This window comes from Anopheles bellator, chromosome 1, assembly GCF_943735745.2.
Source record: "Anopheles bellator chromosome 1, idAnoBellAS_SP24_06.2, whole genome shotgun sequence".
NCBI classification, from domain to species: domain Eukaryota; kingdom Metazoa; phylum Arthropoda; class Insecta; order Diptera; family Culicidae; genus Anopheles; species Anopheles bellator.
The window spans coordinates 40,014,555-40,025,954 of record NC_071285.1 but is presented as its reverse complement, the minus strand read 5'-3'; the positions used below and the strand labels follow the sequence as shown (position 1 = coordinate 40,025,954).

Sequence of the window (11,400 nt, the reverse complement as noted above, 5' to 3'; positions counted from 1 at the left end):
AAAATAAAAATTCATATCTCGACAAATGAGCTTCGAGGGGGATGGTTGCTGTAATACTTTCATGTTTTTGTTTTTATTGATGGCGTTTGTCAAGACGAACGACACGAATCTACATCTAAGCCTATCATCTAGCCTATCTCACACGGGGCACACACAGTGAACAAGCTCCAAGGGAGCATTTATAAATAAATCTCTTACAGGTAGGACGGCAAGGCGTATCGGGGCCCGTTATCGGCGCGTTGAGCATCAGCAGAGCAGAGCTTTGACTAGGGCAGCGATGGAGGCCACCAGCAGGCAGATGACCGGGACCCGTATGCTCAGCCGTTCCCCACCGGATTGGTACGGCGACGGGGGCAGGATCATCACCTCCGGGCTCGGCCGGAAGCTCCAATCGATCTGGTGCGTCCGGACGATGTTGGCGTACACTTTGGCCGACGCCTTCGGTGTGCGGGTTCGATTCGGGCTACTGAAGTCCACGTGATACAGTCCGAACTTTTCACTACCAAGGAAAGAACAGGACCGTCATGCATTAGTATTGCGACATTGTTGCAGCCCACACTCGATTCGTGTGGAATGTGTCCCTGGGACGACACTCACGTATAGCCCGCCTTCCACTCGTAGCTATCCATGAGGCTCCACGCGATGTACATTTCCACCTTGCAGCCATCCTCCAACGCGTCGAGCACGGCCTCGAGGTACGAATTGAAGTAATCGATACGGCCCAGATCATTAGTTCCACCACGATCGCTCACCCCGTTCTCGGTGACGTACACCACCGGGTTGCCGTACTCCCGGCGGATCCAGTTCAGCAGCTTGGACATTCCGGACGGTACCACCTGCGCGAAAAGACGGGACCAGACCGTTTGATGGATGCCGGCAGAGTGCAACGGTATGTGCAACGCGTTCACGGCCAGGCACGAGTCGCAGACAATGCGTCCTTGGCCGCTGGCCACTAACGAACAGTCATCAATCTTCAACTGGTGGCCCCCCGGCTGTCAACCGTGACACACTGCTCGCTACTTACGTGCAACCAGACGGAGCCACTGGAGGGCCAGTCCGGATCGGCCGACTCCACCACGCCCATGTCGTGGTTGAACGACGGCACCGGATAGTTGGCCGAATTGTTGCGATCGTTCTTGCGCACCAAAATGCTGGTGTACGAGTTGATGCCGAAGAAGTCCGCCGTGCCCTTGATGCGCTCGATCTCGTCCGGCGTGAAGCTGGGCAACCGCGACCTGACGAAGCCCTGCTGCCGGCTCATCGCGTCGATTCGATCAATCATCAGCTGCGGGTAGTTTCCGGTGGCCGAAAAGATGGGATGTCCGAACCAGCCAAGCTGCAGAAAGCAACCGACGTGAACAACCCCGCTTGGGACCTCCGTGAACGTAGCGCTCTACTTACATAGAATTGGGCCGCCATTTCCGATGCCGCACGATCCTCGTCCGAGTTGGAGGCCGGCTCCGGCCACGAGGTGTCCAGCGTGATCCCAATCTTGCCCTGCTGTTTGGGCTGGAAAATGCGTCGATACATGTGCACCGTTTCGGCGTGCGCCTTCAGAAGGTTGTGGCCGCACAGGTACGAAGCGATGCCGGGATAATCGATGGCGGGTGCCATAAAGTCCACCCCGTAACCGTGCTCACAAACGTGCCACGGTTCGTTGATCGTTGTCCAGATCTTTACCCGATCGCCGAACTGCTCGAACGCTACCTTCGCGTAGTCCCGGAAGTACTCGATCAGCTCCGGATTGGTCCAACCACCGAGCTCCTGGAAGCGATGGGGCAAATCCCAGTGGTACAGCGTCACCATCGGGGTGATGTTGTGCCGCAGCAACTCATCGATGAGGTTGCTGTAGTACCGAATGCCGGCCTTGCTGACACTGTTCACGAATCCGGTCGGCATGATGCGTGGCCAGGACAGGGAGAAGCGATAAACGTCCACACCCAGTTCGCGCACCATCTGGACATCTCTTCGCCACTAGTGGCCCAGAAAGGGCAAACAAAACGTAGAGTTAGTGGAAGTTAGTAGAAGACCCTATAGACTAGCTTCTAGACTTCTGGAATCCAGGGATTGCCCGCGATGAAAGCAAGGTATTGGAAATATTTTAATTGACCCAATGTCCACAATGGGTCGTATAAATCAATACAACCCACCCTAGAGCCCCTTAATGAACGTTAATCACCGGGCACCCCGGAGGCATAGTTTGATTGAACCAATAATTGCACAAAACTGACTTGCATCGCGACTATCTCCCCGGGCACCGTTATTAATCAACCAGACACTTACATTGTGATAGCTGTCCGAGCTGACGTCGCCACTGCTGCGGTCGGCAATTTTTTCCGGATACTGGTGGGTCATACGGTCCCAGATCGATTCGCCTTTGCCACTCGCATTCCAGCCGCCCTCGATCTGGTACGCGGACGTACCGACACCGAACCGGAAATCGGACGGAAACCGGCGCGCGAACCGTCCCTCAGTCGTCCGCGCTAAGGTCAACGCGGCGAGCAGGGTCAGTCTGGTGGGAAGGAATCGAAATTAAAAGTTTAATAAATCACACCGCGGACACACAAAACCAACAAACCTACGAATGGACCAACCCCACGCAACCTACTTAGCGGCCACCGCCAGGTGGCGCTGACAGGAGAATGCCATCGAAGCAGCTGGCCCCCCGTTAAATCAACAACCAATTAGCCCGTGCGTGGGGACAATTATTTCTGAGGTGCTACCACGTACCGCCGGCTCGGCCCACCAATTACTGCGCCTTCCCTTAAGCCGAATGCCGCGCCGCTGCACAGCAGGATTTGCATTCGTGCGTAGGACTGTGTCGTAAAATCTGAAAACCAAATCAACCGGCTCCAGGGGAGGTCTGGGCACCGTGGGGGGGTATTGAGTTACCAGGTGCTATGTCGAGGGCCCACTCGAGCAGTGCAGGATCTCGAGGCGAGCCTCCTTGAGCGGCCGTTTCCAGCCGCGTGATTGATTGTATTCAAATGGATGGATACGATCGGTGTTATCCGAAAACTGGTCGTGCTAGGGATCGGCAGACAGTAGCAGGTGTCGATGGCCAGTACTTCCTCCTAACTGATCGGTGGCAATCAAAGTGACAGATCATTTAGGATTATCACTTGAGACGCTTCCCAGGTGATCATCAATACTGTTAATTCCTTTGCCGATGTCACATCCCGATGTAAGTCAATTAAATTGAACGAATATATGTGACTATTGCAGAGGCACAAAAGCCACACTATATCGGCGTAATAAACTCACGATCTGCAAATGAAACTCGTACCGCACACGGTGCTGGCCGAGATTAACATCATACTTTTATGTAACAGTTCCATTCCGCCGTTCCATCACGAACTAAATGGCGCAATGTATGCCAATAACACCATTACGCAACGGGAGACAGGGAAAGGCAGGGCGAAAAATTATGGCATCAATAATTAACGCCCGTACCGACCGTGTTCCGGGACCGACAAAAAATTCATTACCAGGTCACAGCCTGATGCACTAATTAACGGAAACTCGGTTTGCTCGCCAGCCTCGAGGGCCGAGGGCCTGGGTTGCAGTTCCGCTTAGCGACACCGGGTTCGAGCGGGGTTTAAAACATATCGAATCCCGCTCTGAAACCTCACCGGTTATTCTGTGGAATGTGCGAGTGGAGAACTCGAAAAAACCACTCAACTTTTGGTTTTCTAGTAAAACACCGCCACATGGGATGGGATTTCAAATTTCGATTAAAGCGTAATAAAAGGTTCTGCATTTTATTTTTGCTCCATTTTATATTTTAATCCGCAGTACGCAGAGTAAAAAAAAACCCCCGAAACAAGGCACAACCGAATGAGCAAACCAATAATCCGCTCATTGGATTGAAATCAACGTTTGCCAGAACTGGACCGGCAATCGGAGCGGCAATTGGCGTAATTTAAATCCGGAATCGAAACGAATCGGTATCGAAAAAGATGCCACGCCGCCGTGCGAACGAAATCGGAAACCGGAGGACGCAACGGCAGAACCGGATGTTTCCGAACCGGATCCACCGGCTGACATCGATCGGCCGCTTTAAATTGGTGAACACATAAAATCCGCGCCAAGGGTAGCGTTAATCCCACGCGAAGGCCCACGGTGCTACGCAGCGCAAAGGCTACCCGGGGCGACTTATTAGTGGACTGCTTGTCTCGGGGATATGTGGCCTGCCCGGTAACCGGTGGCCACGGCTATTAAACAGCGATCAACAGCTAATCTCAAGGGCCGTTCAAGAAGCGTTTAAAAGATTGATGTTACGCTCGCCTCGCATGTTGATACCCCATTCCGTTCGGCAAGACTCCGCCAATCTCCGTGTCTGGTGTCTGGTGCACTAAAAATCTCACGCATCGGTGCACCGCGAGCATAAACCAGCAAATCTGACACCGATCAGAACTGTACGATCGCGCATACCGGCACTCGCATTGATAGTCTCGGTCGATCCGAGGCAAATTGCTTATCTCAAAGAGTGACCAGCCGGTGGCCAGTGTACTAAGTTTATGAGAAGAGTTGTAAGAGGACACGCTTCTGACAGGCGCATAGTTTATCGTGTCGTGCCCCCGCGAGAGGTCTTTGGTTCAACAAACAAACTCATAACTATTCCAGTCGGTCATGTCCTTGTCCCCGACAGACAGGCATCCATCGCAACGCGTGTCATCCGGATGCTGGATGCTGGGTGAGAATGCGGAGACGCACGTTGGATGGTCTGTGGTTTGGAATTAGGACTTTAGAATAATTCTATGCTGTTTCATGTTTCTTTATAGTTCACTTTTTCAGAGTGATCTTCCTATGTTTTTTGCAGTGTTCGGATTTTTAAAAAATTCTGCAAATTGAAAACATTTAGTAAAAACTTTTAAATTTACGAATCGGGACGTTGTACATTTGCTTACGCTTAAAAGCTTACGAGGTGTGTTCAAAATTTTTTGCAACTTTTAAATTTCCGCGAGCAACGTTTATCTGATTTTCGATTTTTTTTGTGGCGTTAGATTGCTGCACATATCAGTGACTTATGGTAAAATGTTCAACCATTTTTAGTTATCAGTCAATTTTTGACAGCTGTTTAGCTCTGACATGATTTGCCTTATCGTCGATTTTTGTGTTCTCCAAAAGTAATTAACCACGAAGCCCGGGGAAATTCAACAGTTGCAAAAATATTTGAACACACCTCGTATTTCCAGAAAGGGCGAATATTCAACTAAAAGTGTACGAAATTTACGAAACGAACGAAAAGCTCACTCCATTTAAGCTCATTTCCAGGTCGGTAGTTATATTAATAAGGTTATATTATCAATTTGGGGCTCAGAATACCCACACGTCGTGCAATAGAATCCGATGCATTTTGCGTCCCATCTTCGGAATCCAAACACTATTGCCCTCGATTGCCTTCTATATTTGGGAGGCTATTTACCTGTTACTTCGTGCCGTTATTGCTTCACTATAACTAAGAAAGTGTGTAGGGGATGGTGACCTAAGAGATTGCTAAATCCGCAGCATTTGGAAAGCCGAGCTTTGATACCTTCTAAAAATAAACCATCGCTCAAAAAGAGCTGTCGAAATTCACCACAATAATGAGGTAAATAGTAGCAAACCAAACGAGGCAGAACAATCCACAACGATTCTTGGTCTAGAAACAATGTCCGGCACGGGGCGGGTTCGGTTTTTTCGCGCCCGATCGCGCCGATCGACGAAAAACGGTTAATTCAAACAAACACTCCGACTACTACGCACGTCCATCTGCCTCTGCCCAATTACAGAGGCCAACTAGAGGTTAATCTCTTGCCGTCGGCATGAAACCACACGCCAATTACACCTGACTATCTCGCCTTGTGCCTGCCGGCCGACCGGCGGTAATGAGGATCGCTCTTGACACAACGATCGTGGGTCGGCGCGAGCGGCGTTGATTATCCCGATGGCGGGAATGGGCGATCGCAAGATGGCTTTATGGGCCGCCTTTTGTCGGCCAGCCCAAGGTGGGAACAGAAAAAACGGCCCGCCGTTTAAGGGATTATTGAATTCAATTAAAGTCTAAAGCCTAAATTACACATAACGTGCGGTGAAGCGAACAGATTGAAGAATTAATAAACATGAAACGGAACGTCGTAGCACAGGTGCGTCAGCCATGAAATGGTAGGGAATTGGGTACAGTACTGTAATACTGGAATTTATGCAGAATTTGCCCGAATTTGATGGGAATTGGAGGGTTCGAGCCGGCGCCGCCGTCAGTCAGACCTTCACCCTGCACCCTTGACTCGTGCGTGCGTGCCTGCGTGTTCCGAGCAGCTCGCGTAATCGGTGGCCCTCCCTCCAAAACGGCTCCGTAAGCGATTCACTAGCCCGCGGGCACTTACACTACTATTGCTGTGGCTGAAAACGCACGACGGCGGCCGAAGTGACGGACAGCATCATTCACGCGAGGCGACCTCATTTTGTTCGTTTGATGTAATGTACCGCACCACACCACTTCGGGTTTGATTTACACTTTACACTCTGCTCAAATCACTAGCAAAAGTCTCTCTTTCTACACCCGCCCAAGACACAAGACTTTCGTAGGGTAAATATCGGTTGAATCTTCGATTTGGGACGCGGGCAACTTAACAACGAACCACCAAATCACACGGTTCTGCGCCTGCGACACACACCGAAGCTCGAGGAGCCTTCGAGGCCCCGATCTCTCGCGGTGATCGACACGCGGCTCGCGCTGGCTGCAGGTGAGCAAAGAGACTAATCGCCCGCAGCGTCCGGTGGCTCGTATTTATATCTCACGGGCACAAAACGACGACCACGACGACGGGGTTCGGAAAAACCAGAACCCAGCCGTGGTGGCGGGAGATTTCATCCCCGCCCGAGCCGCCCACCGGGATCGCGACAACGTGCACGATCGCGATCGCCGTGGCCGGTGTGCCCAACTTGCGACCCTCCGAGTGTTCCAGTGACAGGTTGCCGCGTCCTGGGGCACCGCTGGCACCCTATTAATCTTCCGCCGCGCGCCAAGACACCAAGCTATCGACGCTGACGCTTTCCGTCATATCGGTTCCATCTTTTTATCTTTATGATTTCATTTCAACCACCGTTTTTATGGTGTTCTATGCCACTGCGTAGTAGACCCACTAATTGTAGTAAATATTGACAGGTCAACGGACCGGTTGCTTGGTGGTGGACCATTCCCGTTTTCCGTGTTCTTATGGCCTTATTTCTTGCGCGGTGCCTATTTTGGGCCTAGAGCGGTGGTTCGCTCAGAGCATCGCTACAACCTTGTCCCTCCGCCAGACCTTGCGTATCGGATTGTGGTCTCTTCAGCCGACTTCTGCTTCGGTAACCTTCGACTTCCGTTTCGATGCCGTCCAGTTGGGGGCACTTGCTGACGAACGATCACCGTGTGCGGTATTACCCCACCAACATTAGCCCACCTAATGGTGATGTTAGACACGAGATAAGTGCAAACACGCGCCCAAGCGTGCGCCCGCCACTGGAATGATCGTGGGAAAGAGGTGCTACTACTGGAACGCCCATTTGTAAGTGCCGCCATTGATTGAAATCGCCTGACGAAGGAGGGCTCTAGTTCTGATTCTGGCTCTGGTATCTATTTTTATAACGGCCACGCTTTCGAAAGGGATGCTTTTTGATCGATGGATTGGATCGAAGGGCTCGTGCCATTAGTTCTGGACGAAAGTTGTTCCGCTGGTCCCCGGTGCTGGTGGCTAAGAGATTACTTAATGTATTATGACATTTTTGTTGGATTCTTCTTCACTTCCCGTCCTGATGATCTACTATTTCTGCGATCTTAATACACAAAACATTGACGTTTTAAAATTTGTTTTAATTTTTTTTCGCCATTTTTCGTTTCGTTAATAACATCAAAACTAAAAAAAAATTTGAAAAGAAAATCATCTTGAAAAGATAACAGAAAACTCAAACTCAATGACTTTATCATTCTCAATGGCTCAATGACAATTTATCATTTACTAGAAAATGTAGAAGCCAATTTTCCCGGTCGGCCATTTCGTCCACCAATTAAGCATGTGCAGCACGAACAAAGCGGGAATCTGGTTGAAAACCTGAACCATTGGGAATATCTACCTCTTGAACATCGAGAAGATCACACCGCTTCTAAACACGCACACAATACCCCTCAGGAAAGCCGGTTTTGGGCCGGTAAACTTCCTCAAGCCTGTGTGAATCACCCTTTCTTCACTACAAACTCTGCGACGCGCCGGCGAGAAATCTTCCGGTAGAATTCCCCGAATGTGATGCTCTTAATCATACGCTGCGATCGGTAGCACGTTAAAGGGACTAGTGGTTTGGAAGTTCCCCGGACAACATTTACTAACCATTGCAAAAATACATTAAACCTATTTCTATTACGCTTTGATAAACTTGCAGCACTTTGAGCAGTTCAGCGATGGCGGAAGTGTCCACCACCAGAGCCCATATTCAATAGCTACGCAGGACGCCAAACTCAGCAACACATCGCCCGAACGGACCAGATGGCCAACGGGCTGTATTTACATATCCTGGTTGCAGGTTGCATGTTTAAAACACGCAAATGATTTCCCGTCAATAGCCGCGGATAAGCAGAGTGGAATTATTAATTCGCCGCCGCCGCCACTTAGCTGGCGGCTAATTTAGAGCCCAACAACGAACCGACAACCCAGTGCCCGGTGCTAGTATTTGCATTGCGCCAGAAACGTGTTACTGTCCCCCAATAAAGGGTTCTACTTTTAGTTTTTAAGCCCTCCGCTGTTGGCCACCCAGGAACACCCGAGAATGCTGTCTGTCTGTAGTCGTTTGCTGTACTCGATCTCCAAAGCAACTAGAAGAAATTAACACCGCCCTGGAAACATGCACAATTATGAGTTGAACTGTACGATCACTTCAGAGCTGTAGTTGCAATGTAGCAGTAAACAGTCCCACGTTGCACCTTTTCACAGACCACATTACTGCCCTTCATTTTGTAGCTGTACTCTGTGTAGCAAACTGAGCAAAAAAGTAAAATTGTCGGTAATGAACACAAATTCAATCAATTTATGCATGACACATTCGCGGTTCCTTCTCAGCACAGCATCCAACCGGCAACGGAACTGGCATTACCACGGCAAAGGTTAATAACCGCATTTGCTGTAAGACACCAACGAGCGTCGCAAGAGGCTAAGCACATCGTGATATCGACATGCAAAAAGGCTCCATCCGCTCGCAGCAGATGGAAGTTAAACGGACAGATTAGCGGCCAATTGAATTATCTTTCTTCAGATCTCTGATGAGCGCTGCAACCTGACGTGCCGGCGCCTGTGGCAATTTAATCAATAATTGTCAAACGATTCGCTCATCAGCCAACATTCCATAACCTTGCCCTGAGGGGGTGCCCTAATAAATCATCATCATTACGATAATCAGCGTCAGATCCTTGCTATCCGCGATGCGGATGATGCACGATGGAACCGACCTTCGTACCACAGACCTACCGAAGGACACCGTCCCTGCGATGGATCATCCCCGCGATGGTACCGAAGACGTAGACGGAAAGATCGAGCCTAGGCACCGTTCGCGCCAATCGACACAGACTCAGATGTAAATAGAGCTATTCGGTAACATTTTATTCCCAGAAATGTAGGCAGTGCGCGGCCGCAGCCACAGCAATAATGCATTAACAGTGTTGTCGTATTTTTCTGGTGACACTTCCAGCTGCGTTTTTATGAAAAAAGTGGTATTTTAGCAACGGTATCCACGGACCGGTTTTATGCGTACCCCGGAAGTAGAAGGCCAATGGCGGCGAGTACAGCACTGAATGGCGCGAAATTTCGTGACTTCCCACCAGACTGCGATTGCCATGGTAACGACTCTGTGCGTTCATTGTCGGCCCAAACAGTTGAACTCCAAATTGAAGGTTGTTCCGAAGAGACATATAATTTGACCGATTTCATGGACTAACTTTGTGTTTGTTTATAAACATTACGCTCCGCAAGGACAGAACACACGTGCTCCGCAAGGACAGAGCGGAACGAACGTAATTGCAAAAAAAAAAATTTGGTACACAGAACGAATTATGCACGTTCACATGAGAATCTCCTTTTATGTAAAAGTGCGTCCGAATCGTTCATCGATCAAATCGTATCGTACATCGAATATTTAAAAAAAACCGTCAGCAGTTCCGCCATTTTTTTAATAACTTCCGAAAATCGTTTTTCGGTGGAATGAAGCTTGGCGGCTAGTATTTAAAAAGCAAATTCATACTATTCTCATTACCGTCATTGCTTGAGATTCAATGATCTCTCTCTCTTTTCTATCAACATAACTGCTGTGGGGCTGCGACGCAGCGATGTTTACGGTATCCGTTTTATGGGTGTAATTACTCAGCAATTATGCCCACATCAGCTTCGTTCTCGAACACACCTTCTTCAGAACGGAGCCGACAAAGTCTGGTACCAACTGGCGGCTCGTTGTGCACAATGTAAAATAAGATCAACGAAGGTCCTTGAAGGCGGGTTCCCGTAACTGAACAATGCGACCAGAGGCCATTCGCCCCGACTCGTTACAACGGCATGGATCCGTCAAAAGAAAGGAATGAAAATTTGCTCCTCCCTAACAGAAAACTACGCTAAAGATAGAAGAACTTAAAAACTCCGATAAGCCGATCCAATTGTTGAAGGATTACAAACAAAAACGATGTCCAATATTACGTTGAACCAAACGGCTCGATATCCTAATTATAGCCCTTCTGCCGCATGCCGGTTTATGCTGCATAGCTATGACGTCAAACATTAGTTTACTCAGGCTATTTCACTGTACATTACGAATATTAAGTCTTTTGAACCTTGACTTCAATGCAATGCCCACGAGGCTACAGATATGATAAACTAATAATAAATTGATTCCAAAAAGGCATTTAAAAATAGTAAACGTGGTTGATGGATTCCGAAACAGCTGAATTGTTCCTACCGATAACCGAGCGAATGTAGTTATTACTTATTTTAAAAGAAAGGCACAAAAACCATTCATCTGAGCAATGTTGCCAACGGTAAACCTGTTTCCCGAGCACGAAAACATAATCACAACCATAAAACGCAGAGAGATCGTAAAACGGTGGCCGCCACGCATTAAGGTCGATGAATGAGCTTCTTTTTTGCGTAAGAATTACTGTAACAAAAAAAAATAAGAAATATACTTTTGAATTAACCCGCTAAAGAACACAGCTTCCGCCATCGTTAATCGCTCACTGCTGGCTTCTGGTTGTTTCGATTTGTTTATTTTCAGGGACCTTCAAAACCGAATCCCAGTGCTAAGGAAACCCTCCGTGAGGGACAGGAAGAATTTACAGTTGTTTGAAACGGCCAAGGTTTTCGATGGTTAAGTTTTTGCTTAGCTTGTATTATACCGTGGCGCATC

General features: G+C 48.9%; 1 protein-coding gene across 1 annotated transcript; it reads right to left on the bottom strand.

Annotated features, from left to right (window-relative positions):
* Positions 1–70: 70 nt before the first annotated feature.
* Positions 71–6,675, bottom strand: LOC131214987 (myrosinase 1-like). Its single transcript, XM_058209346.1, has 6 exons — positions 6,369–6,675; positions 2,284–2,512; positions 1,402–1,974; positions 1,025–1,336; positions 598–836; positions 71–499 (listed from the first exon to the last, which is right to left on the bottom strand). Exons 1-6 carry the CDS (start codon positions 6,443–6,445, stop codon positions 247–249), a joined length of 1,683 nt encoding a protein of 560 aa, XP_058065329.1. The 5' UTR covers positions 6,446–6,675; the 3' UTR covers positions 71–246.
* Positions 6,676–11,400: the final 4,725 nt, after the last annotated feature.

Excerpts from the sequence above, each read along its gene's own strand:
- LOC131214987 (XM_058209346.1), bottom strand. The coding sequence starts at position 6,445 with ATGAGGTCGCCTCGCGTGAATGATGCTGTCCGTCACTTCGGCCGCCGT. Across the intron at positions 2,513-6,368 it reads TCAGCCACAGCAATAGTAGT|ACTGACCCTGCTCGCCGCGT; the intron begins GTAAGTGCCCGC and ends CCTTCCCACCAG. Across the intron at positions 837-1,024 it reads GTGGCTCCGTCTGGTTGCAC|GTGGTACCGTCCGGAATGTC; the intron begins GTAAGTAGCGAG and ends CTTTTCGCGCAG.